The sequence below is a fragment of the Oncorhynchus keta genome, chromosome 14, assembly GCF_023373465.1.
Source record: "Oncorhynchus keta strain PuntledgeMale-10-30-2019 chromosome 14, Oket_V2, whole genome shotgun sequence".
Classification (NCBI taxonomy): Eukaryota; Metazoa; Chordata; class Actinopteri; order Salmoniformes; family Salmonidae; genus Oncorhynchus; species Oncorhynchus keta.
The window spans coordinates 33589232-33612038 of NC_068434.1; the positions used below are offsets into that span (position 1 = coordinate 33589232).

Sequence of the window (22807 nt, forward strand, 5' to 3'; positions counted from 1 at the left end):
ACACACACTCAAACACAGAAACACACAAGCACACACAGCACACTGAGAAACACACAAGCCCACACAGCACACTGAGAAACACACAAGCACACACAGCACACTGAGAAACACACAAGCACACACAGCACACTGAGAAACACACAAGCACACACAGCACACTGAGAAACACACAAGCACACACAGCATACTGAGAAACACACAAGCCCACACAGCACACTGAGAAACACACAAGCACACACAGCACACTGAGAAACACACAAGCACACACAGCACACTGAGAAACACACAAGCACACACAGCACACTGAGAAACACACAAGCACACACAGCATACTGAGAAACACACAAGCACACACAGCACACTGAGAAACACACAAGCCCACACAGCACACTGAGAAACACACAAGCACACACAGCACACTGAGAAACACACAAGCACACACAGCATACTGAGAAACACACAAGCACACACAGCACACTGAGAAACACACAAGCACACACAGCATACTGAGAAACACACAAGCCCACACAGCACACTGAGAAACACACAAGCCCACGCAGCATACTGAGAAACACACAAGCCCACACAGCACACTGAGAAACACACAAGCCCACACAGCACACTGAGAAACACACAAGCACACACAGCACACTGAGAAACACACAAGCCCACACAGCACACTGAGAAACACACAAGCCCACACAGCATACTGAGAAACACACAAGCCCACACAGCACACTGAGAAACACACAAGCACACACAGCACACTGAGAAACACACAAGCACACTGAGAAACACACAAGCACACACAGCACACTGAGAAACACACAAGCACACACAGCACACTGAGAAACACACAAGCACACACAGCACACTGAGAAACACACAAGCACACACAGCATACTGAGAAACACACAAGCACATACAGCATACTGAGAAACACACAAGCACACACAGCACACTGAGAAACACACAAGCACACACAGCATACTGAGAAACACACAAGCACACACAGCATACTGAGAAACACACAAGCACACTGAGAAACACACAAGCACACACAGCACACTGAGAAACACACACAGCACACTGAGAAACACACAAGCACACACAGCACACTGAGAAACACACAAGCACACACAGCATACTGAGAAACACACAAGCACACACAGCATACTGAGAAACACACAAGCACACACAGCACACTGAGAAACACACAAGCCCACACAGCACACTGAGAAACACACAAGCACACACAGCACACTGAGAAACACACAAGCACACACAGCACACTGAGAAACACACAAGCACACACAGCACACTGAGAAACACACAAGCACACACAGCACACTGAGAAACACACAAGCACACTGAGAACCACACAAGCACACACAGCACACTGAGAAACACACAGCATACTGAGAAACACACAAGCCCACTCAGCACACTGAGAAACACACAAGCCCACTGAGAAACACACAAGCCCACACAGCATACTGAGAAACACACAAGCCCACACAGCATACTGAGAAACACACAAGCCCACACAGCATACTGAGAAACACACAAGCACACACAGCACACTGAGAAACACACAAGCCCACACAGCATACTGAGAAACACACAAGCCCACACATCACACTGAGAAACACACAAGCCCACTGAGAAACACACAAGCCCACACAGCATACTGAGAAACACACAAGCACACACAGCACACTGAGAAACACACAAGCACACACAGCCCACTGAGAAACACACAAGCCCACACAGCACACTGAGAAACACACAAGCCCACTGAGAAACACACAAGCCCACTGAGAAACACACAAGCACACACAGCACACTGAGAAACACACAAGCCCACTGAGAAACACACAAGCACACATAGCACACTGAGAAACACACAAGCCCACTGAGAAACACACAAGCCCACTGAGAAACACACAAGCACACTGAGAAACACACAAGCACACACAGCACACTGAGAAACACACAAGCACACTGAGAAACACACAAGCACACACAGCACACTGAGAAACACACAAGCACACTGAGAAACACACAAGCACACACAGCACACTGAGAAACACACAAGCACACACAGCACACTGAGAAACACACAAGCACACTGAGAAACACACAAGCACACACAGCACACTGAGAAACACACAAGCACACTGAGAAACACACAAGCACACACAGCACACTGAGAAACACACAAGCACACTGAGAAACACACAAGCACACACAGCACACTGAGAAACACACAAGCCCACTGAGAAACACACAAGCCCACACAGCACACTGAGAAACACACAAGCCCACTGAGAAACACACAAGCACACTGAGAAACACACAAGCACACACAGCATACTGAGAAACACACAAGCACACTGAGAAACACACAAGCACACACAGCACACTGAGAAACACACAAGCACACTGAGAAACACACAAGCACACACAGCACACTGAGAAACACACAAGCACACAGCACACTGAGAAACACACAAGCACACGCAGCCCACTGAGAAAAAAAAGTACTACAATGACTCCAGGAAGTAGGACAGTTAGCAGAAAGGACTATGGGAAAGCGAGGAGAGGTGACAGAAAGAAGGACAGAACAGGTCCTTGTCTACACTGTCAGCCTGGTGCCAGGTTTTCCCTCTTCTGGTGAGGGGGAAGGAAAGCAGGCCTTATGAAGCTGCTTTCAGCTGTGTCCTAATGGCACCCTAATCCCTACATGGTGCACAACTTTTGTCCAAAGCCAATGGGCCCTGGTCAAAAGTAGCGCACTATATAGGAAACAGGGTGCCATTTGAAGGTGCTGTTCCCATCAGTATCAAACCCCTCCATGGCCCCCAGCCCCAGAATGCCAGCCTTGGCACAACACCCAACTGGCATAGCTGATCGTCAGCCACCCAAACAGAGAATCACTGAGTAACTTAAAGCAAATAACTAACTGGCAGGATAGGCAACTGTCTGATCTTACTGAACATGAGAATACACAAGACAAAGACTCAAGACAGACTTCAACATCAGGGACCTGAAACATTATGATGTGTCTTAAATCACAGAGATAGACAGAGCGTCAGAGCCCCCAACCACGGAGACAAAGGAGAGGCGCTTTGGGAACCCTACAGACTCCCACCCCTGCCCCCGTCCCCCGCCTCCGTCCCCATGTCTCCCTGTCCCGTCCCCTTGCCAGGTGGGTCAGGGTACGCTGCCTGCTCCAGGCCCTGCCACTGGCCTGCCATGATAATGAAGGACCTGGCAGGGGGGACTGTAGTAGATGACAGGATGAAAAGTCAAGGGGAATAAATGTGAACTGGACCGGTAAACTCACTCAGATCTGCAGCACAGCACTCAAAATGTGTTATTTTACAAAGAAAAGCTGTTAAACTCTAGGCAATTTCACATAACCGCACTTACCAAACGAGGCAAACAAGACTATATAATTTTCACATGAACATTAAATACACGCAAGTACACACACCGACCTTTTTCCCTATCAGCCGCACTCCCTTCTCATCATCCAATTGAGCGTGGCAGTGAACTGCCACAGTGAACTGCCACAGTGAACTGCCACAGTGATCTGCACTGATTAAAGCATGCACAGTTCCAGTGTGTAACACATGCTCCTAGGCTGCTGAGGGTAGAGGGGGGGGGTAATCAGCTGCAGATGACAACTGATCTAGATAAACCACGGGACAGCAATCCAATTAGGAAGGAAACTGGAGCAAATCAGAATACCCAAAAACAACAACTGTCTGTCACAGTTTAAGGAGTTTAGAAGTTGAACTGTTTTAAGATAAAAAAAACACTTCTTCCCACCAGAAACTGAGAATCCTCTTCTCCAAGGTGAATAAGTATATATATGTGTGTGCGTGTGTGCGTGTGTGTGTGTGTTTTGGCTGGGACACAAAACCCTCATTCTGCATCCCAATGGATTTGTCTTTCATGCAGCAGCATACAGATCCTGTTTGGACACCCTCAATCCATACAGAAGACACTAATCCCAGTACAGAAAAGCCCCACACAATATCACCAGTGTACTGAATTCTGTAACGTTACTGTGCCTAAACAAATACACACATTGTTCCCTGGCAGTTTGTGCAGTGATTAACATAGTTACCGGAGCCATTAAACCATAGATTGGTTGTGGTTGTCTTATTCAGTAAGACTGATACACAGCACACAGAACGCACAATGCTTAGATAACTTTGTTTTGGCCGGGTATGGTTCTCAATCAGGGACAGCTGTCTATCGTTGTCTCTGATTGTGAACCATACTTAAGTAGCTTTTTCCCACAGGGTTTTTGTGGGTAGTTCATTTCTGTTTAGTGTGTTGCACCTTTCAGGACTGTTTCGGTTATTTCCCTTTGTTATTTTGTTATAGTGTTCAGTTTTAATTAAGAAAGCATGAACACTTACCACGCTGCGCTTTGGTCCGATGATTCCTCTTCTTCAGATGACGAATACTGTGATAGAACTATCCACCACAAACGGACCAAGCAGCGTGGTAACGAGGAGCAGAGGACTTCTGGACTCGGGAGGAGATATTGGACGGACAGGGACCCTGGAGACAGGCTGGGGAATATCGCCGCCCAAAGGAAGAACTAGAGGCAGCTAAAGCTGAGAGGCGGCGATATAAGGCGAGGCAGCGCAGCAGGCACGAGAGGCAGCCCCCCCCCCCAAAAAAAATGGGGGGGCACATGGGGAGATTGGTCTCCGGTGCGCAGTTTCGGCCCAGGGTATCCTGCGCCGGCTCTGTGTACTGTGTCTCGGGGGCACTGGCAGGGTTCAGTTCGTCCTATGCCTGCACGAATGTGGGCATTGAGCCTAATGGAGAGGTGCGAGTGTTAAGCACCAGATCTCCAGTGCTCCCCCACAGCCCGGTTCGACCTGTGCCTGCACTCTGGAGGGGGCGGGCTAAAGTGGGCATTCATCCTGGAGGAGTGGTGCCAAGGCTGCGCACCAGAGCTCCAGTGCTCCTCCACAGCCCGGTTCATCTGGTGCCTCCTCCAAGCACCAGGCCTCCTGTAGGTCTCCCCAGCCTGGTGGGCCCTGTGGCAGCCCCACGCACCAGGCTGTCTCTGCGTCTCCTCCCTCCAGAGTCACCCTCCAGTCCAGAGCCTCCAGTGTCGCCCGCCAGTCCGGAGCTTCCAGGGGCGCCCTTCAGTCCGAGGCTCTCTACAAGGGTCCCCAGTCTGGGGTCAGCAGCGAGGGTCCCCGCTCTAGAGGCGCCACCTAAGTGGGCCAAGCCAGAGGTGGAGCAGGGTCTACGTCCCTCACCAGAGCCGCCACCACGGAGAAATGTCCACCCAGACCCTACCCTATAGGTTCAAGTTTTGCGGCCGGAGTCTGCACCTTTGGGGGGGGATACTGTCACGCCCTGACCTTAGAGCTTTTTATGTCTCTATTTTGGTTTGGTCAGGGTGTGATTTGGGTGGGCATCCTATGTTCCTTTTTCTATGTTTATGTATTTCTTTGTTTTGGCCGGGTATGGTTCTCAATCAGGGACAGCTGTCTATCGTTGTCTCTGACTGGGAACCATACTTAGGTAGCTTTTTCCCACTGGGTGTTTGTGGGTAGTTCATTTCTGTTTAGTGTTTTGCACCTTTCAGGATGGTTTCGGTTATTTCCCTTTGTTATTTTGTTATAGTGTTCAGTTTTAATTAAGAAAGCATGAACACTTACCACGCTGCGCTTTGGTCCGATGATTCCTCTTCTTCAGACAACGAATACAGTGACAGCCTACGTGATAAGGGAGGGACTGGAATGCCATCATTCTCCAGTCCAAGCAGCTCTTTCCCCCGATGGGGCATATTTAAAGACCATTCAAACCACTGGTGCTAAATATCTGGGACACTGTCTTCCCTGTGTCACCTCTGAATGGGATAGGAAAGAGAGTGCGAGAGAGAGAGAGAGAGAGAGAGAGAGAGAGAGAGAGAGAGGGGGGGGGTGAAAAACAGAGATATTGAGCAGGAGAGGGAAAGAGAAGTACTGTATTGGAAAGAATGCAAGTGGGAGAAAGAGCAGAGGGTGAGAGAAAGATGGAAGTGTCGATAGACTGGAAAGAGGGGAGGGTTGGAGGGAGGGGGTTAGGAAAGAAAGAGGGAAGCGAGGGAGGAGAGAGAAAAATGGAGAGAGAGGTCAGGGAGGAGGTGATAGAGAGAGAGATGGGAGAGTGAGGTCAGGGAGGAGGTGATGGGAGAGTGAGGTCAGGGTGGAGGTGATGGGAGAGTGAAGTCAGGGTGGAGGTGATGGAGAGAGAGATGGGAGAGTGAGGTCAGGGAGGAGGTGATGGGAGAGTGAGGTCAGGGAGGAGGTGATAGAGAGAGCGATGGGAGAGTGAGGTCAGGGAGGAGGTGATGGGAGAGTGAGGTCAGGGTGGAGGTGATGGGAGAGTGAAGTCAGGGAGGAGGTGATAGAGAGAGAGATGGGAGAGTGAAGTCAGGGAGGAGGTGATAGAGAGAGATGGGAGAGTGAGGTCAGGGAGGAGGTGATGGGAGAGTGAGGTCAGGGAGGAGGTGATAGAGAGAGCGATGGGAGAGTGAGGTCAGGGAGGAGGTGATGGGAGAGTGAGGTCAGGGTGGAGGTGATGGGAGAGTGAAGTCAGGGTGGAGGTGATGGAGAGAGAGATGGGAGAGTGAGGTCAGGGAGGAGGTAATAGAGAGAGAGAGAGAGAGAGAGAGAGAGAGCGAGAGGTTGGCATGTCAGTGCAGTGGGTCCGGGAGTTCTGTGCTTTCTTCTGGGGAATGTGTTGGTTCAGAAAGGTCAGACTCAGTATGTGACAGCACAGCTTCAAACTCACAGACAGACACCCTCCCTACAGCACTGAGACAGCTGAGAACAGGAAAAGGCGGAGAGAAAGAGAGGGGGTGAGGTGTGGTGGTGAGGCATGCAGTTGTCCCAAGAGATCAGTGAAAACAGGGAGGCCACTATTCCAGCATACAAAACACCCACGTTTCCAAGCATGGATCCACACACATGCCGGTGTGTGTGTCTCTGCCCAAGCCTACAAACCTAAAACTAAACGGATTAGACACAACATAATCATACTGATACACACACACTTATGAAACAAGCTGAAATAAAGCACTGGGTTACAAAATGGAGCACAATACACACAACAATCAAACACAGATATTGATCAAATGTATGTTAATTGTTCTTCTCTCATTTACATACATACACACACACAAGCTAGCTAGCACATAACGTTCTGAGAACCATATGTTTCTTAGAGCTTGGTGAGAGCATGGTTGTCCTATGGTTATTTTGCATACAACCTTTCCACAACATTCTGGGAATGGTGCAGGATACCCAGATAGCACACAACATTCTGAGAACCATATGTTTCTTAGGTGGGAATTTTAGCACTTCAGCATAACATTTCCTACAGGTTTCCTTGTGATTCTATTTAAATTCATGTTCTCAGAATGTTCAGAGACTGTTAAGAAACAACATTCTACTGTGGGAATTTCAGTACTTCAGCATAACATCGTGGTTCTATTTAAAGTCATGTTCTCAGATCATTAAGAAAACTTCCCATAAGAACCACAATAAAAGATTATTAACATTCAAAGAATGTGCTTGGAGTTCAAAACAGTTCAACTTCGCTAGCAGTGATATTAGATGTTTTATTGAAACATGTTCTCAGAATGTTAATAAAACTTTCAGGGAACTATAGTCAAATGTTCTCACAATCTTCCTGCAACCTAAAAATGTACGTTCTCATAATGTTAAAAAAACATTCAGTTTTACGGGTCAGGAAACGTATGGCTTTGTTCCCAGAACCAATGGGATACCAAAAACGTACGTTCCCACAGCTTCCAAGGAGACAAACATGCTAGCTGGTACTAGCTGGTACTAATTCCCTGGGAATTGCCAGGGACCTCACAATATGTTATTATCACAATACTTATGTGCCGATTCAATATGTCTTGCGATCTCACGAGTCTATGTATTGCATTTCGATACTATGATACGACATTCCAAACATATTGTTCCCCATGTCTGCTGCATATGGACAAGAGAGAGCCATGAGAAAACTAGCTCTGATCAGTCATAGGAATACAAGTGTTAAAAGCACGTTGTCTCACCATTTAAAAAGATGGAGAACAAGTTTAGCATTTCACTGCATCTTTTATAGCTGTTGTAAACTGTGTATGTGACGAGTAAACTTTGATTTGAGTTATAAGGAAAACTACTGGAGTTTTGGCGCAACTAATTTTTCTGTCATTTCAACATCGTAACAAAAACTGGCAGCAGAACTCAGGTTCATTCGTTTAGTGTATGAATGAAGCCTGTGCAGGTTGAGACAGTTGAATAGCAGCAGTACTCAGCACTCTTACACAAATGAACAACTAACCCCAACTATTCCTCAAGCCTTTATCCCTCTGAGCTTGAGTTGAATGAAGAGAAAGCTATACTTACTCACAGGTTTAAATGTGCTTGAATTCCTGCTCTTGCCTTTTTCTCTGTCCAGTCCAGTCCATGCGGGAGAAAGGAATTATTTAGGAATGGGATAATTGGGAAGATGTACGGAACATAATTTGGAAAAGGCATAAGAAGGTGATTCCATTCAGGACTGAGCGCCTCGGAGTGAGATTCCCAGTAAACCACTTACCGAGAAAGAACGAGAGTGGGAGAGAGAGAGAGAGAGAGAGCAAACAAGACAAACAGAGAGGGAGGGAGGGAGGGAGAGTGAAAGAGCGATTGTGGGGAAAGAAAGCAGGGAGACGACCGGGGAGGGAGTGAAGAGAGGAGGGAAAGGGAGGAAGAGAGAGGGGGAGGGGTAAAGCAGAGGTAACCAGTGAGGCATGTTCCCACAGGCTTTCCTAATCAATCCCAATACTGATCCCTTCGATACGTTCTACGTTTCAGGACCATGGACAGAGAATTACCATACACTTCTACCCCCCACCCAGCCTCCTCAGTGGGTGGGATGGGGGAGAGGAGATGAAAGCAAGAAGGGAGAAAGAGGGAAGTAGCCTACTGTACTGTGGTGCGAGGTAGGGAGGGAGTGAGCATAGAGATGGTGGGACTATGGGAGTATGTGAAAGGGGGGGAGGGTGGCGTGGATGGATGCTTCGCATCTCATGGGACCGTTTTAACAGACAAGGGGTGTAGATAAACAGCGGTGTGGACAGTGATAGCCATGGGAGGTAGGGACAGAGTCATCCCATAAAGTTCAGCCACCAGCTTCAATACATCAATCACTCACTAACTCCACCAGCTTATATCTCTCACACACCGGCAACTGCAAAAAAACAAATGCTCACACACATCACCAAATGGAGAGAAAAAAATCACACACAACAGCAACAGCACCACAGCCTAGACTTGTGTCCAGTATTGATCGACATAGCGTATCGACATAGTGTATCGACATAGCATATCGACATAGTGTATCGACATAGTGTATCGAGCCTCTCCGTTTAGCCAGTCAGATCAATGCATTGCCATGGCCTTCACTGTGATCCACTGAGAGGCACATAACTCTGTTCCCACATTGAGCTGGACAGAGCACACATGGAGCACACATTTTAATATAGTACACTATTTTTACCAGAGACCTATATGGGAACTATAGGGAATAGGGTGCCATTTGGGAGGCATCCATGGAGGGAGAGCCTCCTCTGTGTGTCTGTCACCTGACTGTTCCTGTTCCTGTTCCCCTCCACCTAAACCAGGCCAATCGATTGTCTCCTCCCGGCAGCTCCTCCATTAGTCTAATACAGCAACTCTAATCCAGCAGTGAGGAGAGGACTGAAGGAGCTGCATGGAAAGACACAGGAAGGAAGACACCTGGCCAGGAGCTGCTCTAATGTCACAGCTCTGCTCGGAATTTCCATTTAACACAGTATTATACCATATATTTAATCTATATGGCCAATATACCACGGCTAAAGGCTGTTCTTATTCACGACGCAATGCAGACTGCCTGGACACAGCCCTTAGCCGTGGTATATTGGCCATATACCACAAACCCCAGAGGTGCCTTATTGCTATTATAAACTGGTTACCAACGTAATTAGAGCAGTGCAAATAAAATGTTTTGACATACCCGTGGTATACGGTCTGATATACCACGGCTGTCAGCCAATCAGCATTCAGGGCTGGAAACACTCAGTTTATAATGTCTGATATACCACGGCTGTCAGCCGATCAGCATTCAGGGCTGGAAACACTCAGTTTATAATGTCTGATATACCACGGATGTCAGCCGATCAGCATTCAGGGCTGGAAACACTCAGTTTATAATGTCTGATATACCACGGCTGTCAGCCGATCAGCATTCAGGGCTCGAACCACCTTTATAATATAGCAATATTCCATTTACCATGAACCACTGCTATTCTGCCCAATTTCTCCTACATGTTTTATTTAAACTGGTTTATCATTGTTTTACTACACATTTTCTTTACTGTATTTCTCATTGAATTCATATTGGTTAACAAACCAAATGAGAAATGCATTGAGTTGGGGCTGTATGAGGAGAAACACTGTCCCCTGCTGGCTGCTTACATAACACAGAGATTTATTAGCCGTAACAGCCAGTTGTACCTCTAGAGGATTAGTGCTGTTCAACCACGGCAAACATGACTCCGTTAATGAAGAAAGAAAAGCAGCTCTGTCAGTAATTACAGATTAATCAAGTGGAAAAGAGGAATTGACTTCAGCTAAATTGACTTCAGTTAGGAGCTACTGTGGTCCTGTGAGTCTGTCCATGATCATAGCTCAATGGTATATGGATCCACACACACTATTGGAGGTAGGCGTGTGTGTGTGGTGGTGGTGGTGTGTGTGTGGTGGTGTGTGTGTGTTTTGGTGTGTTTTGTGTGTGTGCGTGTGTGTGTGTTGTGGTGTGTTTTGTGTGTGTGTGTGTGTGTGTGTTTTGGTGTGTTTTGTGTGTGTTTGTGTGGTGTATTTAAGCAGTAGCTCCTTCCCCCTCAGGAGATTGGCAGGAGATGGAGAGGAGGTGACAAACAGCAGCACTGGGACACAGAGAGAGGTGTGTGAAGGAAGAAAACATTCCTGCCCTGTAGAGTCAGACACACAACATGACGTTCTTAGAGCACCTAATGACCTAATACTTTCACCTGACACGTCTTGAATTTACCGTTGATAAACAACTCTCTCTCTCAGACCGTTACTCATTCCCACACACTGAGTCAGTACATGTACTCCTCCATGGTTGTGTGTGTCTCTGTGGCCCTCAGGTCTTTGTGTTAACTCATCCTTCTAGAGGCAGTGAGGCGTATGGGAGTTGGGGAGAGAACTATCCAAACACGCACACACGTTGCATGCTTACACACACACACACACACACACAACACACACACACACAGTATTATGCTTTTATATAATGTCTCCGCTTAAGGCACCCCCATTCTCCACTTTCTTGTGATATGATTGGAAACGTGACAATTGAAATTAAGCTGCAGCATTGAAGCAGAGAAAGAAAGAATCTTTTAAAAACACAGGTGCTGCTGCAGGTTGATCTGGATCTGATGCTGTGTGGCCAAAAAGAGTATGGCATGTAAGGTAAGTTGGCGGGTGCATAGTGCACTGTTCAGGTGCTGGAATTATTTTGAATGAAAGTGCAAAAGTAACTTTGTTTTTTAAGTGATTTGTTTGACAATCAGTTGAAAACATGACTGGTTGTGTTCATGGCTCATTTAAAGGTAAGGGGGGTATTATTGTTCCATTAGCAATAGCCCATATTAGGAGGCTTTTTTACATTTTAAACCTTACATTCCTCCTTGAGGCTACGTATCATTATTATCGATATTAGTCGATAAATGGTCGGTATCGATAATTTCCGGTTTATCGTCCCAGCTCTACTGCATAGTCCCCCGAGGAGATAAACATCTACCATACTCAACACAGGCTACAATATCCCATTTAGTGCTATGAAGGGCACCCTTCACCTACTGGCATTGGCCCACTGTCCTCAGTACTGGCATTGGCCCTCTCCTCAGTACTGGCATTGGCCCTCTCCTCAGTACTGGCATTGGCCCTCTCCTCAGTACTGGCATTGGCCCTCTCCTCAGTACTGGCATTGGCCCACTGTCCTCACTACTGGCATTGGCCCTCTCCTCAGTACTGGCATTGGCCCTCTCCTCAGTACTGGCATTGGCCCTCTCCTCAGTACTGGCATTGGCCCTCTCCTCACTACTGGCATTGGCCCTCTCCTCACTACTGGCATTGGCCCACTGTCCTCACTACTGGCATTGGCCCTCTCCTCAGTACTGGCATTGGCCCTCTCCTCAGTACTGGCATTGGCCCACTGTCCTCACTACTGGCATTGGCCCTCTCCTCAGTACTGGCATTGGCCCTCTCCTCAGTACTGGCATTGGCCCTCTCCCCAGTACTGGCATTGGTCCTGTCCCCAGTACTGGCATTGGCCCTCTCCTCAGTACTGGCATTGGCCCTCTCCTCAGTACTGGCATTGGCCCTCTCCTCAGTACTGGCATTGGCCCTCTCCTCAGTACTGGCATTGGCCCTCTCCTCAGTACTGGCATTGGCCCTCTCCTCAGTACTGGCATTGGCCCTCTCCTCAGTACTGGCATTGGCCCTCTCCTCAGTACTGGCATTGGCCCTCTCCCCAGTACTGGCATTGGCCCTCTCCCCAGTACTGGCATTGGCCCTCTCCCCAGTACTGGCATTGGCCCTCTCCCCAGTACTGGCATTGGCCCTCTCCTCAGTACTGGCATTGGCCCTCTCCTCAGTACTGGCATTGGCCCTCTCCTCAGTACTGGCATTGGCCCTCTCCTCAGTACTGGCATTGGCCCTGTCCTCAGTACTGGCATTGGCCCTCTCCCCAGTACTGACATTGGCCCTCTCCCCAGTATTGGCATTGGTCCTCTCCTCAGTACTGGCATTGGCCCTCTCCTCAGTACTGGCATTGGCCCTCTCCTCAGTACTGGCATTGGCCCTCTCCTCAGTACTGGCATTGGCCCTCTCCTCAGTACTGGCATTGGCCCTCTCCTCAGTACTGGCATTGGCCCTCTCCTCAGTACTGGCATTGGCCCTCTCCTCAGTACTGGCATTGGCCCTCTCCTCAGTACTGGCATTGGCCCTCTCCTCAGTACTGGCATTGGCCCTCTCCTCAGTACTGGCATTGGCCCTCTCCCCAGTACTGGCATTGGCCCTCTCCTCAGTACTGGCATTGGCCCTGTCCTCAGTACTGGCATTGGCCCTGTCCTCAGTACTGGCATTGGCCCTGTCCTCAGTACTGGCATTGGCCCTGTCCTCAGTACTGGCATTGGCCCTCTCCTCAGTACTGGCATTGGCCCTCTCCTCCGTACTGGCATTGGCCCTCTCCTAAGTACTGGCATTGGCCCTCTCCTCCGTACTGGCATTGGCCCTCTCCTCAGTACTGGCATTGGTCCTCTCCCCAGTACTGGCATTGGCCCTCTCCCCAGTACTAGCATTGGCCCTCTCCTCAGTACTGGCATTGGCCCTCTCCTCAGTACTGGCATTGGCCCTGTCCTCCGTACTGGCATTGGCCCTCTCCTCCGTACTGGCATTGGCCCTCTCCTCCGTACTGGCATTGGCCCTCTCCTCAGTACTGGCATTGGTCCTCTCCCCAGTACTGGCATTGGCCCTCTCCTCAGTACTGGCATTGGCCCTCTCCTCAGTACTGGCATTGGCCCTCTCCTCAGTACTGGCATTGGCCCTCTCCTCAGTACTGGCATTGGCCCTCTCCTCAGTACTGGCATTGGCCCTCTCCTCAGTACTGGCATTGGCCCTCTCCTCAGTACTGTCATTGGCCCTCTCCTCAGTACTGGCATTGGCCCTCTCCCCAGTACTGGCATTGGCCCTGTCCTCAGTACTGGCATTGGCCCTCTCCTCAGTACTGGCATTGGCCCTCTCCTAAGTACTGGCATTGGCCCTCTCCTCCGTACTGGCATTGGCCCTCTCCTCCGTACTGGCATTGGCCCTCTCCTCCGTACTGGCATTGGCCCTCTCCTCAGTACTGGCATTGGCCCTCTCCTCAGTACTGGCATTGGTCCTCTCCCCAGTACTGGCATTGGCCCTCTCCTCAGTACTAGCATTGGCCCTCTCCTCAGTACTGGCATTGGCCCTCTCCTCAGTACTGGCATTGGCCCTCTCCTCCGTACTGGCATTGGCCCTCTCCTCCGTACTGGCATTGGCCCTCTCCTCAGTACTGGCATTGGTCCTCTCCCCAGTACTGGCATTGGCCCTCTTCTCAGTACTGGCATTGGCCCTCTCCTCAGTACTGGCATTGGCCCTCTCCTCAGTACTGGCATTGGCCCTCTCCTCAGTACTGGCATTGGCCCTCTCCTCAGTACTGGCATTGGCCCTCTCCTCAGTACTGGCATTGGCCCTCTCCTCAGTACTGGCATTGGCCCTCTCCTCAGTACTGGCATTGGCCCTCTCCTCAGTACTGACATTGGCCCTCTCCTCAGTACTGACATTGGCCCTCTCCTCAGTACTGGCATTGGCCCTCTCCCCAATACTGGCATTGGCCCTCTCCCCAGTACTGGCATTGGCCCTCTCCCCAGTACTGGCATTGGCCTTCTCCTCAGTACTGGCATTGGCCCTCTCCTCAGTACTGGCAATGGCCCTCTCCTCAGTAGTGGCATTGGCCCTCTCCTCACTACTGGCATTGGCCCTCTCCTCACTACTGGCATTGGCCCTCTCCTCACTACTGGCATTGGCCCTCTCCTCAGTACTGGCATTGGCCCTCTCCTCAGTACTGGCAGTGGCCCTCTCCTCAGTACTGGCAGTGGCCCTCTCCTTAGTACTGGCATTGGCCCTCTCCTCAGTACTGGCATTGGCCCTCTCCTCAGTACTGGCATTGGCCCTCTCCCCAGTACTGGCATTGGCCCTCTCCCCAGTACTGGCATTGGCCCTCTCCTCAGTACTGGCATTGGCCCTCTCCTCAGTACTGGCATTGGCCCTCTCCTCACTACTGGCATTGGCCCTCTCCTCACTACTGGCATTGGCCCTCTCCTCACTACTGGCATTGGCCCTCTCCTCAGTACTGGCATTGGCCCTCTCCTCAGTACTGGCATTGGCCCTCTCCTCAGTACTGGCATTGGCCCTCTCCTCAGTACTGGCATTGGCCCTCTCCGCAGTCCTGGTTCACTATGAATTTCCTGAGTCTGAGTGGGCATCTGGCTAACTGTCTAGCACACTGCTCTTCTAAAAGGAAAGGCTGTCTCAAGGACATTATAAAAGCTCAACACAAACTGATCCACAACACCATCTCGCCTCCCTCTGTATCAATCTACCCCAGGGTCGAGTGGATCAACATAAATCTAGCCAACTCCATTGTCTCTGTGTCTCTATATTTCAATCAAGTACTTTTAAAAATGTATTTCACCTTTATTTAACCAGGTAGGCCATTTGAGAACAAGTTGTCATTTACAAGTGCGACCTGACCAAGATAAAGCAAAGCAGTGCGACAGGCTTAACTGAATGACAACAGAGACAGAATATCATCTGGAATATGATTGAATAGTTTGGGGTAGGCCTTGTCTCCAAGGAATGCTCCTCAGAACCAGATGATGATGACAGGTTACCCTATGCTAGGCAGCTGGCATCGAAACCCTCCCGCTGGGAGAACGAGGATCCAATAACGGGCCTTCACTTGGTGGGGAGGTGGAAGGTCAGTGGAAGACTGTTGCTACAAAACAGCAAGTGGGAGACACAAGGTTTGAGTTGACATATAAATACTCTCCTAGATTCATGCCCATTGGTTGAAAGAAAGGGAAGTGTTTATTGCACGAGTGAGCCCATAGGTTAATCAACAAGCGTGGTGGAATTTCCTTAGTGTGCAATGCTCATAGGCTGAAGTTAATAGGTGATTGACATTCCGCATGCTTGTTAATAGTACAGGAGGAGGAGAGACTTGATGCTATGCTGATGAGGTAACATTATGACACTTCCATATAAATACCTGCTATGCTGATGAGGTAACACTATAAACACTACTAGGCTTGGGCGGTATCCAGATTGTCAAACCGACCTTGTGCCATACCAGGATATTCAGTAATACCGGCACTGAACACAAGGGGCACTATTTTCAAACCCCACTGAGCCTTTGTAATCTGAAGGATCATCATGCTAACAAGTACATGTGAAATCCCATAGAGAATGCTAACTAAATGCTTATGAGCGCGTTGCGAACATTTGACACAGTCTCTGATCTAATATATTTGCATGATAGATATCCCAGCTCATAAAGTTACACAAGTAACTAAAGAATGCTACTCAGTTTGCTGCACACACAATTATATTAGAGAGCAAGGCTCTTGATCCAGGAGGGGATTCTCTGCGTTTACCAAGCTAAACTGGATTTTGGAAGAAGCTAACCATTTAGCTAGATAGCTAACTAGCTACTAAATTAGCAAACCAATGCACTACTGCAGAGCATTTAGCACATTTTAAACAGTTAATAGTTATAAGCTATCTAGCTGGCAAACATTTAGTTGTGAATTCTGTAACTAGATTGCCTGGCGCGTGCTGCACAACAGTGAGTGACTTTCAAGACTCAGGTCTCTCAACATTATGTGCTGGTAAACAAACACCAAGTGACTGGGGACTAGAGGTAATCTTCATAATGAAACATTATTTGACAGGGGAAATGAAGAAGACAATCTTCTTTATCTTCTAAAGTATTGCACAAGTTGACTGCAGGTATTTACTTAAAAAGTAGCTATAAATATCCAAATGTAAAAAATTTAAAAAATGACTTAAAAGTGACAAGCCAATCAGACCAGCCTTCCTGACTGAACTTGAACAGTGTCTAGGGTTTACCGAGAATGGTGCTACAAACAAAAACCATCCGGTCAGTGGCAGTTCTGTGGGCGAAAACCGCTCGTTGATGAGAGGTGAAAGGAGAATGGCAAGAATTGTGCAAGCTAACAGGCGGGCCACAAACAGGCAAGTACCGGTGCAGTTCAACAGTGGTGTGCAGAACAGAATCTCGGAGCGCACAACTTGTCGGTCCTGGTCACGGATAGGCTATTGCAGCAGGCGACCTGGGTTCCACTCCTATCAGCTAAAAACAAGAAGAAGCTGATCCAGTGGGCACACAATCACCAACACTGGACAATATTGAGGAGTGAAAAAATATTGCCTCGTCCAACGAATGCCGGTTCCTGTTGAGTCATGCTGATGGCAGAGTCAGGATTTAGCGTAAGCAGCATGACTCCATCCTTCCTGGTGTCAACGGTACAGGCTGGTGGTGGTGGTGTAATGGCATGAGGAATATCTTACTGGCACACCTTAGGTCCCTTGATACCAACGTTTCTATGCCCCGAAGAGTTCAGGCTGTTCTGGAGGCAAAGGGGGGTCCGGCCCAGTACTAAATGGGTGTACCTAATAAACTGACCACTGATTTTATATCTGTGTGTGAGTCTCTATCTATGTGTGTATGTTTGTGCACTCTAAGAAAAAAAGGTGATATCTAGAATCTTAAAGGGTTCTCTGACTTTCCCATAGGATAACCCTCTGAATAACCCTTTTTGTATGCAGGTAGAGAACCCTGTAGGGTTCCATGTAGAACCCTTTCTACAGATGGTTCTACATGGAACCAAAAAGGTGTGGAAAAGAGTGTGTGTGTCGTGCGAACGCCGAGTTTCACTGGCTCTCCTCTCCTGCCTGGTTAATGAGTCTACAGCGGAGCACTGTGTTGATGTCTAGTACTCACCACCCACCCTGGGCTCAGACAGACAGACAGACAGACAGACAGACAGACAGACAGACAGACAGACAGACAGACAGACAGACAGACAGACAGACAGACAGACAGAAGAGAAGGCTCCATTACCACACCTGAGACTGAGGGGACCTAACACCCACACTATGCACTAGACACACTCAGAGACAAACACACAGGGCTTGCTACATAGGGCTGGCTACACAAACACAGAGGGCTGGCTATACAAACACAGAGGGCTGGCTACACAAACACAGAGGGCTGGCTACACAAACACAGAGGGCTGGCTACACAAACACACAGGGCTGGCTACACAAACACACAGGGTTGGCTACACAAACACAGAGGGCTTGCTACACAAACACACAGGGCTGGCTACACAAACACACAGGGCTGGCTACACAAACACACAGGGCTGGCTACACAAACACACAGGGCTGGCTACACAAACACAGAGGGCTGGCTACACAAACACAGAGGGCTGGCTACACAAACACAGAGGGCTGGCTACACAAACACAGAGGGCTGGCTACACAAACACAGAGGGCTGGCTACACAAACACAGAGGGCTGGCTACACAAACACAGAGGGCTGGCTACACAAACACACAGGGCTGGCTACACAAACACAGAGGGCTGGCTATACAAACACAGAGGGCTGGCTACACAAACACACAGGGCTGGCTACACAAACACAGAGGGCTGGCTACACAAACACAGAGGGCTGGCTACACAAACACAGAGGGCTGGCTACACAAACACAGAGGGCTGGCTACACAAACACAGAGGGCTGGCTACACAAACACAGAGGGCTGGCTACACAAACACAGAGGGCTGGCTACACAAACACAGAGGGCTGGCTATACAAACACAGAGGGCTGGCTATACAAACACAGAGGGCTGGCTACACAAACACAGAGGGCTGGCTACACAAACACAGAGGGCTGGCTACACAAACACAGAGGGCTGGCTACACAAACACAGAGGGCTGGCTATACAAACACAGAGGGCTGGCTACACAAACACAGAGGGCTGGCTACACAAACACAGAGGGCTGGCTATACAAACACACAGGTTAGAGCCTAATGTTGTAAATACACAAAACACACAGTTAAAACTGTGCCTGTCTAATTGTGAGTGATAAGTTGTATTCTCTCGCTCTCCCTCCCTCCCTCCCCATTTCACACAATCACTCTAAAATTAGAGAGCTGACTTTAAAATGGAGGTCAGGGGAATATATAGCCTGTCTTTCTAGGGACACTGTGTACTGTAGTTAGTAGACTAGACTAGAGCAGGCAGGGGTTGGGCTACTGCCAGTCATGTTTAAACGTGAAGAAGAAAGGCCCTCCCAGGCTTTTCCCACAGCCTTTTGACCACAGACACCAATCACAAGCAACAAGAATGAGTCCTTTTGGAAAGGAGAGAGTTCTGTTGTCAAGAGACTGAATGAGCGGCTGGTTCTCACGGTAACGGTAGCAGCACACAGTAGTAGTCTGTCTTCCATGTTCCAACCTCCTTATTGAAAGAGAGGACCACACTGCCCCCATGTGGCCACAATGGAGACCCCAAAGAGTTTTCTAGTAAGATTGTTGACCAAAACGTCCGGCACAAAAATCAGTAGACACTGGAGACCAGAGCATAGCCCGTCTGTCCGGACAGAGTGACATTCTGAACATGCTGGACCATAAAGTGAGTGACATACCTTTTACCTACTGCAAATTAGTTCAACTAAACTAACATACCTGTCAACAAGACACACAATACGGGAACCCGCTCTCTGTAAACAATGATGTTACCTCCTTCTCACATTCCTCTGCAAAGTAATCTATCTACTCCACCTTTATTTAGCCTGATAAGACTCCCGAGTGGTGAAGTGGTTTAAGGCACTGCATTGCAGTGCTAGAGGTGCACTACAGACCCTGGTTCGATCCCAGGCTGTATCACAACAGGCTGTGAGTCCCTTAGGGCAGCTCACATTGGGCCCAGAGTTGTTAGGGGAGGGTTTGGCTGGGGTAGGCTGTCATTGTAAATAAGAATTTGTTCTTAACTGACTTGCCTAGTTAAATAAAGGTAAACAAATTGAAAGTAAACTAAATAATGAAATCCAAATACAGGACTCACAGTGGGAAGTCCCTTTATATTAAATCAGCGTAACATTATTAAACAACACGTCTTCTTACCAGACTGGTCATTCATCATGCGGATGGCTTTAGCCTTGGCCAGCTCCAGCGCTGTGACCCATCTCTGGCGTTCCACCTCAGTGCTGGCCTTCAGGTGGTAGGTGCGACCTCCGCTGCTCAGGACAATGTTACAGGCGTCCTCCGTGTCGATATGGGCTGTGGCCAGGTTGATAGTGCCACGACATGTATGGGCCATCTCTGCCTGAGTCCTGCAGGGGGACACCCAGACAGACAGAGAGAGACGGGGACAAGACAGAGACAGACAGAGAGAGACGGGGACAAGACAGAGACAGACAGAGAGACGGGGACAAGACAGAGAGAGAGACGGGGACAAGACAGAGACAGACAGAGAGAGACGGGGACAAGACAGAGACAGACAGAGAGACGGGGACAAGACAGAGACAGACAGAGAGAGACGGGGACAAGACAGAGACAGACAGAGAGAGAGACGGGGACAAGACAGAGACAGACAGAGAGAGACGGGGACAAGACAGAGACAGACAGAGAGACGGGGACAAGACAGAGACAGACAGAGAGAGACGGGGACAAGACAGAGACAGACAGAGAGAGAGACGGGGACACAAGACAGAGACAGACAGAGAGAGACGGGGACAAGACAGAGACAGACAGAGAGAGACGGGGACAAGACAGAGACAGACAGAGAGAGAGACGGGGACACAAGACAGAGACAGACAGAGAGAGACGAGGACAAGACAGAGAGAGACGGGGACAAGACAGAGACAGACAGAGAGAGACGGGGACAAGACAGAGAGAGACGGGGACAAGACAGAGACAGACAGAGAGAGAGACGGGGACAAGACAGAGACAGACAGAGAGAGACGAGGACAAGACAGAGAGAGAGAGACAGGGACAAGACAGAGAGAGACGGGGACAAGACAGAGAGAGACGGGGACAAGACAGAGACAGACAGAGAGAGAGACGGGGACAAGACACAGAGACAAGACACAGAGACAAGACACAGAGACAGACAGAGACGGGGACAAGACACGAGACAGACAGACAGAGAGAGAGATGGGACCAAGACAGACAGACAGACAGACAGACAGAGACAGGGCCAAGACACAGACAGACAGACAGACAGACAGACAGACAGACAGACAGACAGACACAGGGCCAAGACACAGATACACCAAATCACAGATACAGATATGGAAACACAGGGACAGAGACGGGGACAAAAACAGAAACACAGGGACAGAGACGGGGACAAAAACAGAAACACAGGGACAGAGACGGGGACAAAAACAGATACAGATATGGAAACACAGGGACAGAGACGGGGACAAAAACAGAAACAGAGACGGGGACAAAAACAGAAACACAGGGACAGAGACGGGGACAAAAACAGAAACAGATATGGAAACACAGGGACAGAGACGGGGACAAAAACAGAAACAGATATGGAAACACAGGGACAGAGACGGGGACAAAAACAGATACAGATATGGAAACACAGGGACAGAGACGGGGACAAAAACAGAAACAGATACAGATATGGAAACACAGGGACAGAGACGGGGACAAAAACAGAAACAGATACAGATATGGAAACACAGGGACAGAGACGGGGACAAAAACAGAAACACAGGGACAGAGACGGGGACAAAAACAGAAACAGATATGGAAACACAGGGACAGAGACGGGGACAAAAACAGAAACAGATACAGATATGGAAACACAGGGACAGAGACGGGGACAAAAACAGAAACACAGGGACAGAGACGGGGACAAAAACAGAAACAGATATGGAAACACAGGGACAGAGACGGGGACAAAAACAGAAACAGAAACAGATATGGAAACACAGGGACAGAGACAGGGACAAAAACAGAAACAGATATGGAAACACAGGGACAGAGACAGGGACAAAAACAGAAACAGATATGGAAACACAGGGACAGAGACAAAAACAGAAACAGAGATATGGAAACACAGGGACAGAGACGGGGACAAAAACAGAAACAGATACAGATATGGAAACACAGGGACAGAGACGGGGACAAAAACAGAAACAGATACAGATATGGAAACACAGGGACAGAGACGGGGACAAAAACAGAAACAGATACAGATATGGAAACACAGGGACAGAGACGGGGACAAAAACAGAAACAGATACAGATATGGAAACACAGGGACAGAGACGGGGACAAAAACAGAAACAGATACAGATATGGGGAAACACAGGGACAGAGACAGGGACAAAAACAGAAACAGATACAGATATGGAAACACAGGGACAGAGACGGGGACAAAAACAGAAACAGATACAGATATGGAAACACAGGGACAGAGACGGGGACAAAAACAGAAACAGATACAGATATGGAAACACAGGGACAGAGACGGGGACAAAAACAGAAACAGATACAGATATGGAAACACAGGGACAGAGACGGGGACAAAAACAGAAACAGATACAGATATGGAAACACAGGGACAGAGACGGGGACAAAAACAGAAACAGATACAGATATGGAAACACAGGGACAGGGACGGGGACAAAAACAGATACAGATACAGATATGGAAACACAGGGACAGAGACGGGGACAAAAACAGAAACAGATACAGATATGGAAACACAGGGACAGGGACGGGGACAAAAACAGAAACACAGGGACAGAGACGGGGACAAAAACAGATACAGATATGGAAACACAGGGACAGAGACGGGGACAAAAACAGAAACAGAGACGGGGACAAAAACAGAAACAGATACAGATATGGAAACACAGGGACAGAGACGGGGACAAAAACAGAAACAGAGAGAGAGGCTTGTAGTCAGATCCCAATGCGTTGTATCACCCACTAGCCTGTCCTTCCTGTATGTCTGACTAGACACTGAAGTGCAAATGTCCTTCCTGTATGCAGTCGCTTCATACTTGTGGCTTGGTA

At 48.8% G+C, this 22807-nt stretch overlaps 1 protein-coding gene across 4 annotated transcripts in view; it reads right to left on the bottom strand.

Annotated features, from left to right (window-relative positions):
* Positions 1–22807, bottom strand: part of LOC118394065 (oxysterol-binding protein 2-like) — an 89036-nt gene that overhangs the window by 53435 nt on the left and 12794 nt on the right. For 2 of the 4 annotated variants that reach the window (XM_052461564.1, XM_052461565.1), the window contains exon 2: positions 19889–20097. In XM_052461564.1, the coding sequence (XP_052317524.1) occupies positions 19889–20097 (209 nt within the window). Of the gene's footprint in view, positions 1–5702; positions 5894–8444; positions 8628–19888; positions 20098–22807 lie in introns of those variants that run through there. The other 2 variants (XM_052461566.1, XM_052461567.1) reach the window with 2 other exon arrangements.